Below are 25184 nucleotides of genomic sequence, written 5' to 3' on the forward strand. Positions count from 1 at the left end.
GGAATCAACGAGGTCACAGACGATTGTGGTTAGCTAAACAGGCGTTGTTCTCATGTAGCGCTCGTCATCCCAAAGGATACGAAGGCACTTAACGGGTAAGATTGGATTCACTTCACACCCCTGGGAAGCAGGGATCCGGCTGAGGAAGGGGTGGGGCACAGTAGTTCCCACCTTGCACCTTCAGCTCAGCTGGTAATACATTCTGGGCACTCCACTCAAAGTAATGGGGTTACAGGTAATGGGGATCCCCTCCACCACCACCAGTGTGCAGCCCCACCTGGATGATGTGACGGCAGCCGGAGTGCGCCAGTCCCCTCCCCACACACCAGCTCTCAGTGGGGAGATGTGATGAAGCCAGTTCAGAGATGGCGATTATTAAGATTTTAAGATTTAAGATCACTTAATTGGCCATATACAATTTCTTGTATTAGGAATGTGTCTTTTCGCAGACCCCAGCTTGCACTCCATGAGCCACACAGACAGGGAGAGAAGCTTGGGGTCAGAATTCAGGGTCAGCCATTTATACGGCACCCCTGGAGCAACTGGGGGATTTTTAATGATCACAGAGAGCCAGGACCTCGGTTGTACATCTGTCCCCATTACTATATTGGGGCATTAGGGCCCACACAGATTGCAGGGTGAGCGCCCCCTACTGTTCCCCACTAACACCTCTTCCAGCATCTTACCTTAGCTTGGATACGGTGGAGAATCGAAGAATTGCTGACCAAGTTGTACCGCTGGAGATGGAAAGAAAATGGCTTTGCACAAATATACTGTAGATAGGGTGCCAGGGTTAGGGGGCTGTACATTGAATACGGTGATTAGCACTGCCATCTCATGTCCCCAGAGACATGGGTTCACTTCCACCGGTGGGCACCTGTCTGCATGGAGCCTGCATGTTCTACCTGCACATGGGGTTTTTTGCCATTTACTCCGATTTCCAACCATCTCCAAAAGCCAATTCCTTGATTGGCTACTCTGAATTGTGCCCTGGTTTGACCTCTGGAGCCATACAGAGGGTGTTTTTACCACATTATTACACTGACCATGATGTCACCACTGCCCACCGATTTGAAGCACCGTCCACTGACCACGAAGACCACTGCCGTCAGTGTGTGTTTGAGAGGTATGGGACCAGACAGCCAGACCAGGGTTGGACAGATACAGAGGCAACGTGGACCAGTAGTTAGAGCCAAGAGAGGGCGAACGATAAACAGGGAAGTGAGAGTGTGGGCCAGTAATGAGAGCCGAGAGAGTTAGAGACAGAAATTTAAACAGAGCCTCTGGTCTACCAGTGCCTCTCCAAAAACGCCAGCACTGCAGTTTTCCTAGGCATCTTCAGAACATCTCAAAGCTGACCAGAGCAGGACTCAAGTTAGTAGAGCTGTTGGTTTATTGCATATATCATAGTAAAGTGACAATGATATACTTTCCACATACGGTGGGTTCACTGTCCCCATTTGCCGAAAGAACATTTTCACTCTTAAAGTACAGTTATTGCTGGTGCTTGTGCAAGACCTGAAAAAAAAATTCTGTCCACTACTGCAAGTTAACACTCACAGTGTGATTATATTTGTTGAGCACTGAAAGAAATTCAGCATGGCTCGTCCATAACTTCAAATTTACACTTCCATTATTAGATATGTAGAGTTGTTAAGTGATGTTCTATCTGTTCCAGAAATTCAGATTAACACTCCTGTTCATTTCTTTCGGTTTTCAACAGCTCTGCAGATCTGACAAAGGCAGTGCTAATGTGAAGTTATGGATGAGCTGTGTTAACTGTGTTCCAGACCTCTGGTCTGCGTGTCTCTGTGCCGTTCCTGAGGTTAAGCACATAGGGCCCCTGTAAACAGCAGGCGCTGACTAATCCAATGTAATCCAGTGAGTTATAACTGTCCTGCTGCAACTATGCACATAAAAACCAAGCGACAGTCATAGGTACCGGCACACATAAGTTCTAACACTCACAAACACTCACACGTAGGTAGGGACATAAACCGTACTGCCTGAAAACCAACACATTGAGATTAATAGATTAATTCAGCACAGAGGCTGAAACGCACAGTGGTAGTGACATAGTGACTCACTGATATGCACGCACACACACAATGATACAGATTCTGAAACACGCTGGTGATAAACATTGATGTAGACATGCACACTAACAGGGACATGTATGCACATACATGCACACATTGACACTAATACCTTCAGCACACTGACATTCAGGTACTGTACATACAGATACACCAGTAGTGAACCACACATAGGTATGTATATACTGTAGTTTGTAAAACACTGACACGAGTGGACAGTGATCCATGCTTAGTCAGTAGTGATACACGCAGAAACATACTGTATGTACACACTGACACAACAACACAATAAAAAGCAAATGGACACTGATAAGCAGGCCTATACAAGCACAGATATGAGCACACACACACAATACATAAATTTAATTAAATGTAAATGCCTATAAACTGACTCAGATTCTGATACAGTTACGACACAGACCATCACCCACAAGCAAGCACTTACTTTCTGATAGCCTGACACAAAAACAGCACAGCACACACCTGACCCATTGGTCCACCACGTCCAGTCACAGTTGACTGCAGTGAGACTGTTTGCGGAGTTGAAGTGGAGAGAAAGAAAGAAAAAAAAACAGGACAACATAGAGAAAACGTTTTGTGGTAAAAACAATGTATCTGAATAGAAAGAGACTGTTCAGTTGCTTGTTTGATGATTACAAATAGTAACAAACACGTTGTTAAAATAATAACTGTGCTGAAACAACCATGGTTGTCAATTATGGACAAGACACAGCCACGACCTGAATTCTCAACCCCAGACAGACAGAAAATTATAAGCCAGCAGCACTACATAAATGAAAATTTACACTGCTCAGTCGTTTTAGAGCAACACAGATGAGGGACAAAAACCAGCACTGAGATTTCGAACCTTATGAAGGTGGTCAGTGCTCTTTTAGATGGTTGACTAATCCCAGCTATAACCATAATGGTACTCTCAATTGTGTGCGGCTTTTCTGGTTATCCTGGTCACTGAACTTCTGAAACCATAGAGCTCACATCGGGGGGTATTTTCAGGGAGCGAGGTAACCCAGCAATCAGGAATCCATATTAAAATGGAGCAGTGGTTTTCCTCCAGAGCCTCCCAATACGATCAGCAGCAAAATCATCATCACCATCATCATCACCTGCGACACCATCGTGACCGTCACCGAGCTCTTCATTATTGGGCTTTGTCGATGGATCGCTTCCTCGCCATTCTGCAAAATCCAGTCTTTGGTTGTCCACCTTCAAAAAGCTTCCATTGCACAAGCTTACAGTAAAATCTGTAATGAAATTCAGCGTGTGCCTCAATGGCACTGACAAAAATCGACCCGGTGGATTTCTTCAGCATCGAGCTTTGAAGCACCAGTGGGAGCTACATGAAAGTGCCTTTAAAACTGACAACTGGATGCACGTTTTTCCCTGCAAAGGGTTGTGGGACTGTTGAACAAGCTACCGTTAACTCTGGACAAGGGTTTCTGGGTGAATTGCTAACCGGGCCAGATGATACAAAAGCCCTCCGCTTGTATATTACCTCCGAATTCCTAAATGACAAAGCATGTAAAAACAAAATAACACAAATTAGTATAATTATGGGTGGGGGGGGGGGGAAATTAATCACCCTGCCCCCCCCCCCATACGAGCAAGGCTCATAATTGCTCTTGCAAAACCTTCGTTAATGTCTGGCCATCTTACAGGAGATCTTCTCCTTTGTCGTGTTATGCCAGTGCTTTCTTGGCCCGGTGACGGCCCATTCTTCTGCACACCTGGCTCGATGCCATTTTAATTTCTTCACACTTTCGCTGACGTCATGGGCTCTCGCCTGCAGCCTGGCCTGCTCTCTCTATCACCCCCGCCCCTGGCTGCTCTTTCTGCCTGCTCCCTGGGCGGCCCGCAGCTGCTTCTGCCTGTATGTGTGGCCAGAGCCTGACGTTTTGCAACCATAGACTGGAATGCGTAACGAAATTGCGCGCAAGTCGCGTACATCAGGTTCGTTATTTACAGTTTCTGCCTTTAAAGCTCAAGACCCCCTTTCTGTAGCCTCTGTTTTTTTTTCCCAGCCAGTTGTTCGATAGGACAGCCGATGTTCAGAGTGTATTACGCAATTTTATCCACCTTACACCTCTGTGTCCTGCCCAGTCAGCGTAACTGTCCCATCTTCTCATTTCCACTGCCTGGACCCAGGCGCTGGATTCTTAGGCCCAGCATGCTAGACAAGATGCTATATCACCGCTGAAACTCCCAACTGGCAGCCCACTGAAGCTCAGCAGGTGAGCCTGGCCAGTACCTGGATGGGAAAGGTAAGGTTGCTGCTGGAGGAAGTGTTAGTGGGGCCTGTAGGGGTCACTCACCCTGCGGTCTGTGTGGGTCCTAATGCCCCAGTATAGTGATGCTACACTAAAAAAAGCCACTGTCCTTCGGATGAGACATAAAACCGAGGTCCTGACTCTCTGTGGTCGTTACAAATCCCAGGGCATTTCTCGAAAAGAGTAGGGGTGTTACCCCGGTGTCCTAGCCAAATGTCTCCCTGGCCTTTACCAATCATGGCCTCCTAATAATCCCCATCTCTGAACTGGCTTCATCCCTCTGCTCTCCTCCCCACTGAGAGCTGGTGTGTGGGGAGAGGACTGGTGCACTCTGGCTGCCGTCACATCATCCAGGTGGGGCTGCACACTGGTGGTGGTGGAGTGGAGTGTCCAGAAAAGTGCTGTATAACTGTAAGGAATTATTATTATATTAGGCACAATGATTAAAAGTAACACCAAGCCATTAGCTGAAGGAGAAAGGGGAGTACAATGGGAGACACAATGAGGTGCCTGGGACCCCCCAGAGGCTTCTTTCCTCCCACTGTGTGCTTTTTCCTCTGTACCCACATGGTCTACTGTTGCTTTCCACTATTGTCAAGAGCTATATAATGCTGTAAAACTTCTGGCTAACTGTAAGAAAAGGCACTACAGCACATAACATAGATGTATCGATTTATATTGACATAAGTACACCTGTGTATTGTGATAAACAAAAAACAAGATGGATAGAGCTCAGACTTATGTTCGTTTTTAGTCTAAAGCAACACTGTTCAATTGTTTATAACATGAAACGGAGTAATACAGTAATCCAGCGATGCTCTCTTATTTATCCTGTACAGATCGCAAGTCACAGCGTCTGAACAAAGGAATCGGAAAAGGGGTTCGGGTTAAACACAGAACACAAGAGCAATGATGGGGAAAGTGTAAAGGCCGACACCCCTCAGCTGACAGAGCAAGACGCCCAGACATTCGGCTACAAACGAAATCAGTTGAAGGGTGTTGTCAGCAGTATAAGGGAGCACAATTGTAATTTGCAGAAGTATTCGGCAAGGCCTCAAGGGGTGTCTGCATGTGTGCAATACACTGACATCCTGGAGGTTTTTGTGTATGTCTTGAGACAGATCAAAAACTATATGTGAAAGGGAGAAATATTGCAAGGCATTCCAGCTGTAGTTTTTTATTAATACCAAAAGGCCAAAAGGAGGCGACAGGATTAAAATATTGATATCTGTATCGTGCCTGATGCATATTGTTATATTATACACCGTTGCGTCCAATATACCAACTATCAGACAGCTGGGACCTTATGCAAACACCACAAGCGCCCTGGTTCAGCTTCCCTGGCCACAGCTGGATTAGGATGCGTTATTAATTTGTTCTGGCAGGGAGCTGTAGCTTGCGGTTGCTTAAAGGCGAAAGAGAAACGCGATAGACGTTTCTGGATCCTTCGGTAATCCCTCAGTCGCGCGCGAATTCTGTCTGCGGAGATGCAATGCCACCCCCCCCCGCACCACCACCTCTCTCCCGCCGCCCGTGCGAGCGCGGCTACCTCACGACTCCGGAGCAGTTGCCGCGTTCCCATGGCAACTGAGCACAGCAGCGAGGCGAGCGCGCCAAGGCGGAACAAGGAAAAGCCTCGCGCGCGCCTCGCAGCTCGCTGCCGTTTCTGCGTTTCCGGCCTCACTCTTTCAGAGAAACACTTAAGAAGACTTAGTTGTCTGTTTGTTTGTTTTCTGGGCCGCTACAAAAAAAAAAGAGAGAGTTTTACTGGACTTATAAAACACCGAGCGCCTCAGCCTCAGCTTAGAACTCGTTTTGGGTGTGTTGTATGTGCTCAAAGAATAGAAAGGTAAAGGAATATACTGTAGACTGGGTAAAGGGTAAATGTAAAGGTATAGACTATATCAAGAATATAGACTGGGCAAAGGTAAAGGAATATAGTATAACAGGAATAAAGATTGCTGACATACTATAGAGAGATCAGATTTTTCCAACCCCATTCTTGAGGAGCCCTAATCCAAAAACACCCTGGTTACCCTGAATCTCACCTGTTTCTGGGTACAGTTGTAGGTTACTGGTCAAATAAGCACATTTCTTGCTTAATTAAGGAAGCCCTAATCCCTGAAGTGCTCAGATGTCCTCTCTGTCACCAGCTTGATGGATCAACATCAAAGGGCTCAGAGGCCTTTAGAAATGACTGCTGTAGCAGTTACGTAGGAAAGCTGCTGGATTTGGGGATCCCCCACATGCCAAGTGTTGCCCCGATCTAGATTGTAGGAGGATTAGAAAGCACTGTGGAAGCATTAAATGGTATCGCAGGAAGGTAGTAAAAAAGTAAAAGCCAGTTTATAAGGTATAGACGTTTAGTGATCATACAAAATTGGCTACACATCCAAAACTCTGCTCGCAAAATGCATTTTTTTCCCCCACGCAGGCTAAAGTCAGAGCTGTTCTTCGAGACAAAAAAAATTGAGACGCGACAGAATGAAGTGTGGGGGGGGGGGAGGGAAAAGCTTTCTGCAGGTGCTTGTGGCCCCCGTAGGTGCCGGTCTTGACATTTGCACGTGCGTGCCCACCTGCAGTGAATTCTCAATGGCTGTGATTGGAGACCAGTCGGAGGTGGAGTTTAAGGAGCCCGATCTGCTGCTTGTCTGCATTCAAAACCTTCCTTGCAACTTTTGTGAAATGATTTCATGCAATTAGCCTGCGTAATAGGGCTTTGTTGAGGAATGATGGTATACATTTCTCTGTAGTCTAGGTCACAATAAGGCTCAAACCTCCTGTAACTGGCCCAAAGATCTCATAGTCACCTCTTGACGGAAGGTAGGGTATTGGCTTCTCCATCACGGTTGAGTAGCTTGTTCCAAACTTTCACAACCCTTTATTTAGGAAAGTTCCCTTGTTCTCAGTTGTCGATATGACCTCTATCTAACCTTATCTGGGTTACAAGGTGCAATGGCGGGATCCAGCGCAGAATTAATGCTCCCAGTGTGAGCGTTAAGAACAAATCAGTTAGGTCTTCATCCAGTTCTAATGCTGGGGTGAAATATTGTGCCTATATCTGGCTCATCAGTTAACATTGATGTGTGACGCAGACATGTTTAGGCATCTTCCAAGTTAGAGCGGTCAGTTCAGACAAGAGGGGGCAATGCATCATGGACATGAATAATTATTTCTTCCCTCTCCCGCGGCCTTGTGATTGGCCGAGCTGCGCAGAATGAAGTCACAGCGAGGATCCGAGGACAGTTCTTTCACACTTATCTGGGCTCATTAGTGTGACCTCGCTAGCTTTATGCAGCTCAGACTCGATCCTAACAGGGTGCTCAGCGCACAGATGTGTAAATAAGCCTGTATCATTGGTCAAGGGCAGACATGTGTGGCTGGAGAGCTCTAATAATGGCGAAGCTGCTGCTAATTTTCACATTTATGGGAGTAAAAAAAGTGGAAAGAGACAGTGTATGAAGTTCCACCTCCTATGGCTTTATGGATTGAACAAAATAATTCCTGGCAATGCTACACCTCATTAAAGCAGTCCTAGCAATATTCGACACATGAATACATGACTCCCGAAGGAGGTTCCACAGCTGAAACGTTGTGTCTTTTCCTTTCAGTGTGGAATAAACCTTTACCTGTTCCTTTGCAGCCAGCGCATGCTGACACAGCCCCCTACTTGAACTACTGTAAATATTATACTCCCTTTACAGCAGTTCCCAAAGTAAACGCCTGTTCCCAAGGCCCCGCAAGAGGGACCCCGACACTAAACCACAGCAAACTGACTACAGGCACGTTTCAGAAGCGCATCATCATGGATATCGAAACCACGTTGAATGTCCGCGACGGACCACAGCGTGCGCTTCCCAGATTAACTCGTGTGCGATTTGAGATGATGAAAATCGAAACCGCGATCCGCCGCCAATCGCGGCAGTCCAGGGCCACGCACTGAGGTGTGCCAGAACGGCTCTTGGCTACCGTTTTAACTCGAGGGCTGCTTTTGCAGTTTCGGCACCAGCAGATGGTGTTTTGACAGTCCTGTGTGAAATTGATTAGCCTGCCCACCAGCCCATCGCTTTAATCGAAGTGCTAAGTCACATTCATACCAGCTCGGCCTCAGTGTCTGCCTGCTGCAGATGGGTTTCCTGAAAGCACCCTGCACCTGCTTCCGCGCCAGACCACTTTCACAGAGCAACTGGGATGGCAATCAGACTGCCATGGCATGGCAGCTTGGTCCGTTTCTGACCGCACCAGCGTCAGGCCCCTCGTTGCAGATCTGGTTATAAAATTGCGCTCACACAGCAGAAAGATAAAAGATGGTTACAGATTGGAGTGGCTGGCAGAAGTAGTCAGCCTTCAGGCTAAGTTACCTGAATACACTAAGAACACCCTCACTACCCTCTTGCAAGGAATAATAATAATAATAATAATAATAATAATAATAATAATAATAATAATTGCTTACACTTATATAGCGCTTTTCTGGACACTCCACTCATAGCGCTTTACAGGTAATGCGGACTCCCCTCCACCACCACCACCACCAGTGTGCAGCCCCACCTGGATGATGCTCCAGTACTCTCCCCACACACCAGCTCTCAGTGGGGAGGAGAGCAGAGTAATGAAGCCAATTCATAGATGGGGATTATTAGGAGGCCATGATTGGTAAGGGCCAATGGGAAATTTGGCCAGGACACCAGGGTTACACCCCTAGAAGAGTATATATTCAACAAAATTAGGAAATACAAGAATAGAGTGACACAGTTATTACACTTGGTAGTGAATAATATTCCTTCCTGTATTATGCATCTCTGCTTAAGCGTTTTTTTTGGAATCTCCTGTAGCTCAATCAAAGTCATTCTAGGTTTGCTTTGAAATGGGAGCTCTGGGTCAATCACGACCGTTTACAGTGATGTAGCTCTGCCCCCGTGTGGTCGTTGTCGGCATTTCCCCCCCCCCCCCAGTTTCTCACATGATCTTCCTTGGTCGTGGAATCCCGCCACCGCACGTGCATGCCCCACGTCCTTTCACGAGCACACGAGTCCTTTCCTCGCGGAAATTCGGAAATTCTCTCCCGTCTTGATCGCCTCCTTTTCCACAGTATTTAAAACCCGCGTTTCCAGTACCCACACCAGGTGTACCGCCTGTGCACAAATCCTATCCGAAAGGCACCCAAGAAAAAGAGAAATACCATAAAAATAGTCTGTCAGTCAGTCAGGTGTCTGATAGGCTTGCTTCATGGTCCTTCGTCTGGATATACATGTTTTTAGGATTATACTTTTTTTGTATAGCGTTGAAGAAAAAACTACCGGTTTGAAACAATGGAGAAAAACCAAACCGTGTTTACATTTCCACAGTGCCCCGAGATGGCATTTCCTGCTTTTCTGCATATGCAGGCGTTGAGAGAATTGTGTACTGTTGACTCAGAGGTTTTATATCGTGACCCGAGGCCGGATTAAATCAGAGAGCTCTCTATCCCCTCCGTTTCTCGCTCTCTCTCTCTCTCCCGACAGCAGCGGCCGGCGGCACCTTCACGCCGTGCTCTCTGAAACAGCCCCGGTGCTGGCTCAAAGACTGACATTACCTCTAATGAATGGACTCGGCTGTTTGTTGATGTGTTCTTGTTTTGTGTTTGTTTTTTTTTTTAAGGCTCGCTTTAATGGCAGTAATAATGAACCGCTAATGAATCACACGCCGGGCGCGCGCGCTCGCTAATTGCCAGCTCATTAGGGCCGGCCGCCTGCCCGCGAGTCAGCGCGCGAAAGCGGACCGGCGGGGGACAGACACCGTCCTCCGATCAACACCACCAGCGAGGAAAGAAGCAAGAGACGTCTGTGCTCTTTTCATCCTGTCTTCGCCTCCTCCTCAAGGGCGATGTGCCACTACTGAAGTGATCGTTCAACTCCATTCAATGTGTTTGTATATAGCGCCTTTCACAACAAAGTTGCCCCAATGCGCAGGATCGTTGTAAGAAAGCGAGCAGACCTGTCCTTTCTAAAGGGTACTGTATATGCACAATATCTGTTAGAGTAGCGTTAGCGACACGTCCCTCGGCAGGAAAACGGACGCAATGTTATTAGTACGCGAACACTGCGCTTGTACAATGTCGGGGGCTCGTATCCGCACCTTCAGGTGCTGGGGTATTGGGAGGAGGGGGGTTAGTTCCCAACACAGCGGCCCCTGCAGAGAGATGAGAGAACGTGTAGATGCCGGCCAACCGCAGTGGGGTTTCCAGAGGTTAAAGAGCATCTCTGGGTTTTCCACAAGTAAGGGATACCCTTCTAACGTAGTGATCCGCATCCATCCATCACTGGTTATTTATCGGCTAACTGTCCGTCTTCCGTCACCCCCCGCGAGATGAAAAACTGCACGGTTATAGTGGGCTTAAATTAAAAACACACCCAGCGCAGAAATCACCAGTGTAATACCGCGCTTAATTACACTTCCCCGTAATCCGAAAAAACTCCACATTCATCGCGGTGTACACATCCCCATCAGCGCTAATCGCACACCGGGGAGCGACTACACACCGCAAGCACTTACTAAACCAGCGTTCATCAATTTGCGGTGTCAGCGCGTCGGTTTGACGATCTAACCAGATCTACTATTAAAAAAAAAAGTACACCAAGATAAACCTTCACTCGAAACGAGAGGAAAGGCAGGAGAGATTCTAACAACAGATTCCTCCGGGGGGGTTAAGAAAGATTCGGCAGAGTGTAAACTCACTTAACGGCGGTCTGTTCTCAAACAGGCTGTGACGCCTCAGGGGTTCAACAGGTAAGACACAGCCGCCTCTGGCTTCCGTGTGCTCCAGCGATTCTGCCCTTCCAGTTCAGCTGAGGTAGAATCGCCCCCTTTTTTTCCTCTACACCCCAGACACCACCCTAATTGATAACACCAGCTCCCGCGCGGCAATTAAGAAAAGCTCGTTTACGTTGGGATGTGACACTTCCCCCCAGCGGTCTCTCCCTTTTACCTGCCCTCCGGACTCTTGCAGCCTGCCCGTTTGCTGGCGTCCGTTGCAGCTGAGCTGAGCTCTCAAGTTCTTTGCCTGAACCCTTGATTGAGCTCCTATGTTGCTGAAGTGGAACCTTTATCAACGCATCGAACCTTCAAGGTTGTGAATGCTAATGACGTGGTAGAAGGGAGGTCGACGTGGAAGGATGCCATCGGTTTTAGTTTGGGTTTACTGGTAGATGCAAGAAGTCTTGAAAGGGAGAGGGGAGCATTCGAAGTCTTCAGCCTACGTGAGAGTGTAAGCGGATAATTGATCTGAGGTTCTCATCCAGCTGCTTCTTCGTAGAAACCAGGCCATCGGCTAAAACAACATGGCAAGGCAGCTTGATGCACACCCCCCACCACCCTTTGTGTAAAGAAGTGATTTCCCAGATTTCCGAGTTTTAAATGCACTTCCTCTCTGGTTTCTGACCCCCTCTCTCCACCCCCACGTGCCAGGGAGCGCCTCCGTGAGCGAGCCTGCAGCACAGTACAGGTGACTAAGAGAAAACGTTTTTTGTCTTTGAAACGGCTACTATTGTAAGCTTAGGGTCTGCTATTGTTGTTTGATGTAGTTAAGAAGTTTAAAATATTTTCAGTTCTAAATAATTCTCCGTTTCAGTGTGGGGGATGGGTTTACGTTGATGTGACTTGCTGCGTTTTCTGATTGGTTACGGAGGAGAGCAGGGAGAGAGGGAGCGCGGACGTTCAGCTACAAACTGTAAAAAGAATATTCGTCCCCATCCAGTTCCCGTCCGTACAGGCAGTGTTGAACCACTGTTGCGCCAACCCGCGACGAACAATATTACTCAGACAACGGCGGCGGCAGCGACGCGAACATGCCTACTGGGCTAAATACTTCGAGGTGCCGTTGATCAACGCTGCATATCAAGATGTATTTTAGAAGCAAGACTCGGGCGTCACTAGCAGCGTTCTTGAAAACGGAGATAAAAGACGATGCTCCTTCTCCCCCACCCCCCCTTCCCTCCTTTTCCACAAACCGACGACCCAATCAGAAGGACCTTACAACCCACCTTTCGCATGAAAGCCACGCCACACCCGTAAAGATGAACGCGATCTTTATTGAACGGAATGTCTGGCAAACCGGAAGCAGCGCAGGAAGCTTTGGGAGACGTCACCTTTGAGCCGCCAGGGCCCGCCTCTGTGCGCATGTTTGGAAGCCGCAGAACGGACAGTGCACATAGCGTTCCCAAAGAGCTCATGTCCTGTTTTACTGGGAACAGTGTTCCTGGTCTGAGTCTCCTTCCAGCCAGGGCTCTCGTCTTTCACTGGGCACTAGGGACCCCCAGGATTGGTACGCTGTCGCCCAGGACCACCAGGGTCAAAGTGCATACTGTCGGGGACACCAGTGGGTGCTGGGAAACAGCAGACAGTGGATTGTCTTGAACCTGGAATTATGACAGAATACACGGTTCAACATCCAATTCCCTGATTTCTGTCAAACTTTTGCACAGAACATAGTAGTCGTACAAGCCTATATAATTTGCAAAGTGACAGAACGGAGTATCAGTGCAATTGTATTTTCAGTCGATGTCCATCACTTCAATTACAGTATAGAGATATTGTTTGCATTTATCTTCAAATTCTGCTTTACAATCTATAATAAAAGAATGATGTATTTACAGCTTGCTGTGTATTCAACAGAGAAGACTAATTTATCCCTCTCCTTTGGTTTTCAACGCAGTCCTGAGCTGAATATACATCAGCTTGTCTTTCAGAGTATTGAAATCTCACATAATGTATGTCTGTAGCTCAGAACTGACACCTTGACTCCATCTGGTCCAATTGCAGGTGCTCGGTAGCTTGACCTGATCAGTACTGATCAGTTCACAGTGTGCTGGCTGGTTTTATTCATCACTTGTAAGTAATCCAACATCTGTAAAACGTCAAACAAACGTGCTGATCCGATCCATTTGCAAGATCAAACCCAGACGTTGGCCACCACTACTCACTACCCCTTGAGGTCTGGAAGGTGATCAGGTTGTTCAATTAATTAACCATGTAGAATCATCCAGACGCAGTTGTTCCAGGCCATTAAGGAACGTGGGATTATTGCTTTCCTCCACTGTCCTGTGTATGTGGCCTACTGGTGGTCTGATCAGACCCTGCTTCCAGCACGCGTGCCTCAAGTTCTGTTCTCGACATGCCCGGGGAATCGGCCAATCGTAACCCTGTGAAACAGCCATGTGACTTCCTTTCAGCAAACGCGCTGCTCACATTGCGGCGGACGGTCTGGATCTTTAACCTGGGCGTGGGCCTGAACAGACAGAGCATCTGGAGCAGCTGAAGGCTGGTCTCAGAGAGCAGGCATGGGAGCTGCAGCATTGCACAGTGCTTGTAGGTGCATTACAGGAGCAGGTCAGAAACCATTCACATCCAGACGAGCTTGAAATTTCCACCCCATGCACTCTCTTACCAGTCCTGCCAAGACTAGGTAGGTTTCAATTATCCTGGATATCTTGGAACTGTGCAGCAGTACTGCCTACAGAACCCTGAAGCAATGCCCCGCTCTTCCAAACTTTTGTAAACCAGGACTTTGTGCAGAGGTCCTCATTCTCCCTCGGGGACTGTAGTAATAGGCAGTGCTGATGAATTATGGGGGAACACAGCTATAAAAACGAGTGCCCGACCAGTTGTTGCAAATATATAAAAATATATAAATAAGCAATGACAAAAAATACAGGTGTGTTACTTTGACAGATGAAGCAACATGTGGACAGGTTTCCCTACAGTGGAAATTGAAGTGGCATTGTTTGACCACTAGGTGATGCTCTGACTGACACACACACACACAGATTGACTGACCTGGAGGGGTCGGTGTCTTTTGAAAAGACTCCCTTCAGCTCCACGCTGTTCAGCTTGTTTTCAAAGATCCCATAACTGAGTGTCACCTACATACAAGTTAACAAGACACACCATAAAGCACATGTACTTAGGCTACGATGCAGAGAAAGCACAGGTCCAGCATCGTAGCTGCACTGTCATAGCAAAGGAGAAATACGCACAGTTGGGCTAACTGAAACCATAGTTCATCATGAAGTAGTCATTAGAAAATTTATGTGCTCTGGTATAGCCAACACATTCAATGGCGCCCTGCTCTAATCAGCAGAAAGTGAGCTGGGCTGCAGTCAGTGGGTACAGGGTGTCAGACAGGATGCTGTCACCAACCTGCCAGGGTATCTGCTGTGGGGTGATGAGCAGGAGGTTCTCCAGGTGTGAGTGGAAGAGGGGGCTGTGGACCAGGGGGACCCCCAGCTTACGCTCCACGATGAAGCCCACAGTGCAGTCGTCGGGGAGCCGGATCGCGGCCGAGGACTGCTCGAACCGGGGGCCACTGTGCCACGGGAGACATGGGGGGTAAAGAAAAAGCAGGGCGTCAGCATCGAGAGCATGCTTGTCCAGCCCCCCTTGAGGAGAGTTGAGCTTGGGAACGTTGCTGGAAAAGATACGGTCATGAGAGGCCAGGTGACACAAGACATCATCTCAGACCGACCTGGGCAGAGTGTTCTACAGCACGCGCACGGGCAAGAGCCTGGCAAACAGGGCTGCGGAGACTTCCCACGCAAGCTCCGAGATCTCACACAGACACCCGCAGGAGCTCTGCACTGAGGGGACACACCCCGATTCAGAAGAAACAGCGGGTCTTGGTGTACTCTCTTCGCTCCTCCTAGACCTCACTGCACAAATATAACTCTCATTCAAGATCGAAGGAGACCTAGAAAAACAGGATTCTGGCCTTGGAAGACTGGAACGGGAGCCACATTTTCAGTGCAGCCCAAGAAATCTGGCACGGGCAGAGGAAATCGGGGTGAGGGAGCTAAGCCCCCACCCCCACACCTCCCCTGATTCGGCCCGGCCCCTTACCTCGCCCAGGGTGCCATTTTCTCCGCCAGTCTGCGGCTCAAGCAGAACCCAGCCCCGCCGGTCGCAAACCAGAAACGCACCTCTGTCTGCAACAGAGGAGAGAGGATGCAGGGGTTTTATTCCCTAGGATACCAGACGTTGACACCAGACTGGTGTCTCATGGAGGGCCGCTGAATTTCCTGTCCCCTCTGTGCTCATACAGTGAGCAGGACACCAAGTTCTAGTCCTTCCAATTGTGTACATCAGCAGTACCCCAAATCAAGCATGTTGCAATACTAATATCAGAAAACGAACATTAATTAGCAAAACCTTTAGATAAAACTTAATCAAATGGATCTTATGTTCACTGCCCTTCCCTGATTATGTACACTGATCCCCGCTTATTGCTTTATTATTCAATATGCTTTATTGAAAAAGGTACAGACTACATGAAATAGAGCAGGCCTTCTTCGAGAGAATGCTGGAGAGGCTCTACTCTAAAAAAAATGGCTACAAAGTAATTTGCATGATCTTAACATCTATTTACAGGGGAGCTAGGCACTTCTGCCAAGTCTGCAAAAGAAACCTACTTCAAAGAAACCTACTTGCATTTGTGCAGATTTAGCAGAGAAATGAATTATGCATTTAACGGGCCCAGTTGAAATAAGCTGCGATAATGACCAAGTCTCGAATGGTTCGTGCAGGGGGAGTTTTTTGTCAGGACCCTGTTACTTGCTCTTGAAGTCTGAATTAGTTGCAATGGAGTTTGTCAGGGAGGCTTGCTGTCATTGTCCATTTTTGTGTTGGTGGCAACTTGAATCTGCCAGGATGGTTACAGGCCGGCAGGGAGGATTCCCCCAGGAGGAAAGGGGATGGAGAATGCGGACACGGGGCCCCCCCCGAGACAAACCGTCTTGTTGTTGTCCAACTGCTCGAAGGCCCTGATCGGCCGGTCCAGGCTGGGCTTGCCGATGTAGACGTCGCTGTCGAGCGGGAAGGCCGACAGGACGGCCAGGAGCGCGGAGGGGTTGACGTAGTTGTCGTCGTCCACGTGACAGAACCACCTGCGCCCCAAAACACAGTACGCCGTTCTAACAATAGCAATAATAATAAAAATAATAAACTGCTTATACTTCTATAGTGCTTTTCTGGACACTCCACTCAAAGTGCTCTACAGGTAACGTGGATCCCACTGCCAACACCAATGTGCAGCCCCCACCTGGATGACGGCAGCCATAGCGCGCTATTGTGGGAGTCTTGCTCTTCATCGCCTTCTGAAGCTTCAGAAACCCTAGTCCCTCAGCACCGATTTCCAAATCTGCTGATTCTATCATCTTCTCAAGGCCCTGCGTTTCTGGTGCTCATTACTTCCCGAGTGTAACACGTTGCACAAAACCGTGCTGTCTTTACCGAGCACACCTGAGGGGCTTCTCAGACTTACAAAACCCTTATTAAAAGCCTTCATCACTGGTTTCAGCTGAAGGGCTGCAGGCCCTCAGGGGAAGCCTTCTTCTCTTCTTCATTACAGAGATCTGGAAAGTCCATAAATTGACTGCAGAGTTGCTGGAAATAAACCAATATCTATAGCTCTATATTATATTAGAGACGCATCAGCAAGTCTCCGTAACTCCTAGCAAGTCACTGCTGACAAGTTTTAAAAGCACGTATCATGCCAGCCTTACGCAGCGCTGTCTGTAATGAAAGGAATTTATAGTGAAGTATACAGGCGATGCATACAGTGTAGAAGCAGATCTCTCTTTGCCTACTTGCAGGCCTAGTATGTGTGACAAAACTCCAGAAACAATTGTCACTGCTGCTCAGAAGCGATTGGGTTTTTAAAATGTGTGCCGCTGTGCTCTCCGACAGGAGGAGGTCTGGGGTGGGGGGGGGGGGAGGTTAGAGCTGGTGTCAGAGGGCGTGGAGATTCTTGGAATGGCAGATATCGGTCTACCGAGCGGATGAGATGGCAGTGCTGGCTACCCATCCTGCAGCGGGCTGGAGAAACGGGACTTACTTTTTGTCAGAGGACATGAAGGCGTCGTACTCCGCGGTCATCTTGCAGGACAGGGCCTGGCGACTGTGTTCCGAGGAGCAGTTGGTGACCACCGCATTATAACCTTTAAACAGAAATCCTCTGGCGTTAGAGGAACCGGAGCCAAGCGCCTGTAACCCCTATGCACCATTACACCTTTACCCCCGACTGCTGACGCATGAATAGGACTACTGCCTTGTGTGTATTGTGGCATTGAAAACTCACAGGTCACAGAAGACTTTCCACAGTGCGGGAGGACCTTAAAGCACTGGCTGGGAGTTTGAGCGTGACCTGAATAGCACAGGCCAGGCCCCAAGTCTGAACACACTCTGGGGACAGTGTCTGCTTGGCCTACATTCTGTCTGTAAAAACCAGTATATTCTAGTTTAATTTTTTCTTCTTTTACTTTTTATTGTATTGTTTTGTATTATCCTTAGGTTCGGCAAGCCATTTCATGAAAAAAAGTTAATCATAATGACTCTGCTTACAAACACTCCTAATCGGGTAGTATCCCAGCACTCACAAACAAGAAGAGGGAATTGAGCTATTCTGTTTCTCTAAAGTCTCACCGTTGGCACTGGCTGGACTGGGACAGCACAGGGGAGAGTGGCGTGGCGATGTGTTAGAGACACCACCAGCCAGTGAGGAGTTACAAAGTGAAGCACGAGCACAATTGTCAATTCGATTCTTCTTTATAACCCAATGCCAGGAGCCTTACTTGACAAAATAATATAACCTGATCTTTCTCCGCTGGTTGAAAGCAGACTTTCAGGATCTGTCTGAATGTACAGCACAGCCAAGCAGCCCAGCTCAAACTCATGTGATGTCACTGTAATGTGAAGTGCTCCTGACACATCGTGAGTGCAGTCCATGTGGACATCCGCGCTGCATGCAGGAGCTGAACCCAGGCCTCTCAGTCTCACCTCTCAAGCTTTCGTCTTCACCCCCTTTGTCTGTGAAGATGTACGTCTGCAAAAACAGAATAGAATTTGTGATGGGGAGCATAGAGCTGCGATTGATTTTTACGCAAACCAAAAAAACAATACACATGGCTAAAATCCTTCTGGATTCCCTCCGGAATGTTCCATAGGAAAATAAATCAAGGGATCACCCTTTTACTGCAATTTATAATAGCCAGAGAATCCAAATAATAATGGCATTGATACCAGTCCACGTGCAGCAGATCATGCAGAATGGTTCCCCAGACCCCAACACTGTTGTGCGGCACCCCAAGAAACCATCGGAGACGTCACTGCTGTGCCCTGAAAACGTTCAGGATTGATGCATTCAACTTGCGCTGTGTTCTCATCTCAGATTCCATCGGCTGGGAAGACCATGTCCCACAGCATGAAGACAAATCACCGATCTCGCGCAGAATAATTCAAAGAAACCAGGCGAGACAATTCACTAACCCTCAGCCGTTCTACAGGGCTATAAAACAGGTCAGAGGTTAAACAAATGAAAAGCGAGGGCTTTTGAGTGTGGTCACCACCCCTGCTTATCACCACAGCCAGAAGGTCGTCCCCTAACCTCTTCCCCAACTCAGGCCATTTCTGGCTGGAATTTCCTTGAATTCAAGGAAAAAGGCTGCATGTTGTTACTAGCACTAAACATCGTCCAGTATTCCAGAAGGATATGGATCAGTGCCACAAAAAAAAAAAGACACTTGACTTTCTGGGACCCTGCATCTGACCCCCATTATTAGAATGCATGAAAATTCATTCTTTCAGGCAGGCCTGCAGTAAGGCTTGTGTATGTGAAGGCCATTCTTCCACTCGGCTGATTGTACAAGGAATGCATGCGGAAGTATATCGGAGGCTGTGATCTGGTCTCGTCGTTCAGAAATGCACTTTTGATTTTTACACATGTGTTGGAAGATACTTATACAATTGGACTGGAACAATAAAAGCACAATCAGAGAGAAGAGGGAGCTAGTCAAGGGAAAGTCATGGCCCAGAGTCCAGCATCTTTTTGAGGTACAGAATGGAAACCTCCCAAGCCCCTTTCTCTAAAAAGACTAAAATCATTTCAAAATCAGGTAGATCAATGGAAAAAAAAAATAATTCTACCAGGAAGCACAGCTGGCTAACACATGCCCGCGACATGCTCAGGAGCACAGATGTGCGCCCAGGCACGGCGTCACACGTAACAGCACCATGTGCCTGACACTCCCGGCGTAGCTGGTGGCAGCCGATTCTCAGACCAGCGGCTTCCCAATCGGGCATGGATGGAGGGATCGGGGTGGAACTCGTGGGGATACACAAGCCGTCTGGGGGAGGAAGAATGGGAGCAGGCAGAAAATAAAAGATCGGGGCTCTTTGTGAGCAGTGAAGGCAGGACGATGCAGGCAGGAGGTCAGTTGGTTACCTGTGTAAACAGGAAACCCGGGGGGTATCAGCGCAGAGCCAGATGCAACGTCGTTAAATTCCCTGTTTTTTCCGGCTGCTATTCCTAGCCTCCTTTGTGTTTTCCAGGATGTCCCAGGGTTTCTAGGTCTAGGAATACAGCCTTTACCGGCCAGCACCGGTATGGCCCTTCTCAAACGAAGAGGGTCAGATAAGTGAGATCACAGCTCTGTAAAAACAACACTGCGACTCGGTTAAACAAAAAATGACTAGGGAAACAGTTGTGCGCGCATTTGCGATAAGGCAGGGTGATGTGCGACCCACAGAGAGCCCTGTTGAATCAACACGGAAGCAGGGAACGGGCTCTTTGTTCTGGCCTGAGCTGCAGACTTCCCTTTCACAACGGTTTCCGTTCTCTAACAGGGGTCGGTCTGCGGCGACAACTTCCTCTTGGCACAGCTGCGCTTCCTCCAGTCAACCCGAGAATCAAGGAGAGCATCCAACATTGTAGTCACAACTGACACTGCACTGCTCATCAGTACGCCAGCTACAGTAATGGACTGGATGGACAGTGTAGGCCTTTGCACCCTAAAAGATCCCCTGAACACTTTCCCCCTTGAAGTGGGACCCTCTTCTGAGCTGCAGCCCCTCCTGGGAGACACACAGTCATCATTCTGCACCAGCAGCCCCTGCTGGGAGACACACAGTCACCATTCTGCACCAGCAGCCCCCACTGGGAGACACACAGTCACCATTCTGCACCAGCAGCCCCCACTGGGAGACACACAGTCACCATTCTGCACCAGCAGCCTCAGCTGGGAGACACACAGTCACCATTCTGCACCAGCAGCCTCAGCTGGGAGACACACAGCAGCCATTTCTCCTATACTTAATTTATAACATTAAGTGGAAGAATGTGTAGCAATAGTGTCGAATTGTACCAACTTTCATTGACAATGATTGTCTGGTTCTTTTGTAACACTTGATCATGCACTGGATTTTATATCTTGCAGCAAAAAGGAAACAATTCTTGTCAATCCACAGACCTCCTGTGGTAATCAGATGTGATTTAGTAGGCGATTCATATAGTTTGCACACTCTGTCAAACTATACATCAGTGAATCTTTAAGGAAAAAAAGATCTTGTTATAAAAAGAGTATGACTTTCAAAACAGGCCAGCACCTGTTGAATTAATGGCTGATAGCTGGACAAAGTTTCTTTTTACCATATTCTCTCCTTCATATTGCACTGACTCACTACTTTGGTGGTACGTTTATTAGTTTCAGAAGATGATCCCATCTTACTCTTTCAGTGTGGGGACACGTTCACGTCATCTAATTGACAACCTCCTGCCAATTTTGTCCCCTGATTCATCGTATTCTCCATTCACACACACACACACTAAGCAATTCTCTAGGAGGGATGTTTGTGCTGCAGACAGCAGGGTGAAGTGCAATCACAGAGGAGGAAGTGGCCATTTTGTTTTGCAAGAAACGCAAGCAGTCATAACAGGAAACAGCTCAGCTCGGCGCTCTGTTAGGTGCCCGCAACCGAGGGCGCAGACAAGGCAATGGGCCTGCTGCTATAATTAAGCAGACTAGTCTTGTATGGGAGAGCCATTCAAGCACGGTTTACCGGCTGCAGGCTGCTGTACAAATCGGAAAAGTGCCGTTTGAGGTCCAGAAAGACAGCTCTCCTCCAGAGGAGTCGCTGAGCACGAACGCATGTCCGTTCCTGCGCTCATTAGTAAATCCTGCACTGCTTCTGCAGCTTTGTCGCTGGGAAGGATTAATAAAAGCGCAAAGGAGACTCCGTCCGAAGAATCAAGCAGGAAGATAAACGGAGATTCCAGCACGTCTGCCCTGGCCTGCACTGCCCGCGATGCTGCGGCCCCCAGGTGGGGCTTGGAGATAGGGCCCTCCCCGAGACAGTGCCCACCAGGGCAGAGGCCGGTCAGTTCTTGGCGATAATCCGCTCGACCGCGCTTTTCCCAGACACATGCAGTTCCGAATTCGGGAACCAGTCAGTGTAGCCACCTGGAATGAGGTATACGCTGTGAAATGTGACACGGGGATAAGGAACCAGGATGGGGGGGGGGGGTGTTAATACTGCTTTTAATGACACGCACCTGCACGTGCAAATTTACCAGGAATAAGGCGACAAGTCTGAAATGGGCAGTGTGTGCTTTCAGCTCGCCTGTCAACACGGCGTGCTCAGTCCTGGAGCTCCAGGATGAACGGTCCATTTCTGCAGGGCTGGACTCCTGTGAGCCTCGTTATGGTGTTTTCACTCGGAAGTGTTACAGACAAAGAGGGGAAGTCTCAGTCTGACTGGGTTGAGTAAGGGGTTCAATCCAAACACCGGGTCCTGTAGACCCACGGCCCCGAAGCTGAAGATTTGGACGGACGTACACAGGAGGAGGAGGGGAGGACAGACAGCTGCTGCAGAAGTCACAGGGCCCTCGGACACTGGACCCACCCCAGTCCCTCACTAACGAGCAGTACAGCGAAAAACCAAACGTCCTGCATAGAACCTTCCCGTTTCCTCATCACAAACCACTGTCCTGTGCGGCTGGCTCTTGAGCATTCTCGTGCTCAATTTTTAAATGTTCCGATCTTGAAAAATGTTGTCATCCTCCACATTATCCTAGGAAGAAACTTGTGCACCCCAGGACCGATAGAAATATAGCAATAAAAGATGAAGACTGAGACGGAGATAAACCAGCTTCATGTCATCTGAAAGCTAATTACTTTCCTCTAATAATTTGCACTGAATGAAATTTTTCTTATTCTATCCAGAGTTTTGCCAAAAAAGGTCTTATGTACATTGAATTGACTAAGCAACAACAAAATTCATGAAGATGCAATGCAGTGCGTCTCAGATAATAGGGCCCTACATGTATCGTGTACTGTACTGTGTTTTTATCTTAGAAAAAAAAATAAACCCCCACTTTGAACCGGAAAAGCAAAAGCAAATTTAAGTTTCTGTTGGGACACTCAGGGTGCATTTTCTAAGATTATAGGTGTGTGCCGGATTGTCTTCTCGAAAGGGAAAACGCAATGTGCTTCTGCGGTAGATGTTTTCTGTACTCGGCCCAAGGGTGTCATTATATAGCGCTACTTTCGGGAGGCAGTCCAGGTGAAAATATGTCCATTGTACTGTAGCAATAACCAACATCCCGGAATCTGAAGGAGATAAAGCTCGCTTTTGTTTCAGAGTATCTATGTTGTTTCACGTCGGAAATCCCGTGATAATCCAGCACGGTCAAGTCCGAGTTTCCGAGCTGCTAATGATTTCTAGCAATGAAAAAAACAAACAAACAAACAAACAACACTTACGTGTTCCCTAGTCCTCGAGATCCAGGTTTCCAGGAGCAACGCCAGGCGCGTGCTGTGAAACTTCTCGGTGGTCTTCACGGCGATGAAGACGTCCTGCAGCCGCAAGGCGCCCGAGGGGGCCGGAGTCGGGGTGCGCCGCTGCCCGCCGCGCTTGGACAAGCGGCGTCTCCTGTCCTCGATCTGCCTCTCCAGGTCCGCCAGGCTCCGGTTCATCGCGGCGGCGGTGTCCGGGCGCTGGGCGGAGCGGACCGAGTTCCCGGCTGGCGGCCGCGCCGGGTGGCTCTCGGGGCGGGTGAGCTCCGCCGGCGGGCGCTGTCTGGGGCCGGAGCCGCCGAGACCGCCAGCGGTGCCCGGCTTCCGTCGCTCCTCCGTGCGCAATTGCAGGTCCACAAGCACGACGAGGAAAAGAGTCAGAGACGTCCCCGAGAGAGCGAGTAACATCCTTTTGATCAACATGGTGAAAAACTTCGCCTCTAACCCTAATAGAATATATACCCAGGGACTGATAAAGCGAACGAGCGCGTTTTAAAGTCTCTCTTTCCGGCGAGTAAAGCCTGTCGTTATCAGCGGTAGCATCTTGTTAAAACGCGCTCGCACTCCGCACAAGTGACAGATGACTCCCTGTAAGTACTCGTGTTGAGCGTCTCTCCCCCCGCCCCAGTCCAAAAATCATTTATATTCCGAACCAAGTTCTAAAGTAACTATTCTTTTTGTCGTCTTTCCGCCCCTCTCCTGCCGTGTCCTGGGCTACAATTTAATTTTCATGTGCTGGTATTAAAAAAAAAACAACATTTCCGTAAGTCAGTGTAAGACAAAGGCGTGGGTCGTGTGCGTCAAAACTGAGATAGGCGAGCGCCCTGCTAGCGCAGTCCTTCCCGACAGAAACGGAGCATCATTCAAGAGCTGAATTACCGCTCAGCAGAGACAGCAGCGATTCCTAAACAAGTATAAAGCTGGAAGTGACGGTGGCGGACGAAATGTTGTGTTTTGCCTCCCTGTCAAGTTTTACTCTGCGTTCCTCTCCTTTGCCACCTGTGGCGCCTAGAGCGGAAATAACGGAAACGATGGGGTGAAATGTTTCTATAATTTCAGTTTGAACGATCTTCCCCAGCCCTGACGGTCTTCTCCAGATTCAGCCTGGCCGGGATGAATACTCCTCACGTTCTCGCCAGAATTTAAAGTTAGTGTCGTCTCTCCTCCATCACTACTAACCACCCCCCACTCACAGAACCGACTGCAGACCGACGCCCGCTGGTGTAACACGGGTTTTTGTACTGAATGAATAAATGACCAAGGTCGATATTTGCTTCCCGTCTGCTCAGTGTTATTGGGGCTGGTTCCTGTGCAGGAGCTTGTTCTGTCCGTTTCCTGGCGAGGAGCTGGGGCGAACGCGCGGAGAAACACACACACACACACCCTGCGTTTCTCACTTTCAATAGGGGTAATTTCTAGACGGTTTTAGCCCAGCCGAGAGGACGTGTCCGACTATTGAGACAGGTGCAGTGGCCAGCGGATGTAGAGGCGACGGCAGGTGTTTGTGGGTCGCCCACTGTCGCAGTACTGTACAGGGCTCCGCTAGCCGGCTTCAGTGACGGAGTTCGAGCGGCTGTAAAAAACTAACAAACAGACGAACAAGAAATCCTCATGTCCTCTGCGTGTATTGCAGCGTTTTAAACCCCGGTGGTGGTGGATTCCGTCAGACCGCAGCTAAATGAGGAATCCTGTTTCTGCTGGCCTGGGATGCGTCCCTCAAAAGGCGCAAGGACCCCGGATTTCTGCAAAGCGAAACTCGGGAGTGTTTCAATAAGACGAGGGCAGACGGTAAAAGGGTCTTAATAACTTCGGGAAGGGTGTCTGGAGTGCAGCACCAGCTCCAGATAGGATGATAACCGAAGAGCCCTCACGCTGTGTCTGGGACCGGACGCCCCTCTCTCTCTCACACACACACACCACTGCCGGGTTTTCTTCAAGGCCAGCTCTCAGCTCTTCCCTCACTGCACAATGAAATCCGTTTGAGCTGTTTGATGGGTTTCAGCACTAAAACGTGTTAGAGGTTGCCATTTAAATATTGCATTTCAGAAGTGAAACAAAATGCGTAGCCTTCAGAGTAGAAGAAAAAAAAAACTTACAGCCCATATCTCAATCCAGCAATTCGCTTGTTCAATTCAGGCTTCGCTCGTGGAATGAAGCCAAGCTGGGATGAAAACCTGCAGGTGTGTGAGGAACCCGGACCAGTA

At 48.5% G+C, this 25184-nt stretch overlaps 1 protein-coding gene across 1 annotated transcript; it reads right to left on the reverse strand.

Annotated features, from left to right (window-relative positions):
- Positions 1-12432: 12432 nt before the first annotated feature.
- mfng (MFNG O-fucosylpeptide 3-beta-N-acetylglucosaminyltransferase) lies at positions 12433-24190 on the reverse strand. Its single transcript, XM_088930098.1, has 8 exons — positions 22948-24190; positions 18188-18233; positions 17247-17349; positions 16143-16296; positions 15254-15339; positions 14558-14723; positions 14195-14280; positions 12433-12777 (listed from the first exon to the last, which is right to left on the reverse strand). Exons 1-8 carry the CDS (start codon positions 23401-23403, stop codon positions 12711-12713), a joined length of 1164 nt encoding a protein of 387 aa, XP_088786224.1. The 5' UTR covers positions 23404-24190; the 3' UTR covers positions 12433-12710.
- Positions 24191-25184: the final 994 nt, after the last annotated feature.

The sequence above is a fragment of the Atractosteus spatula genome, chromosome 13 (assembly GCF_055471065.1).
Source record: "Atractosteus spatula isolate fAtrSpa1 chromosome 13, fAtrSpa1.hap1, whole genome shotgun sequence".
NCBI classification, from domain to species: domain Eukaryota; kingdom Metazoa; phylum Chordata; class Actinopteri; order Semionotiformes; family Lepisosteidae; genus Atractosteus; species Atractosteus spatula.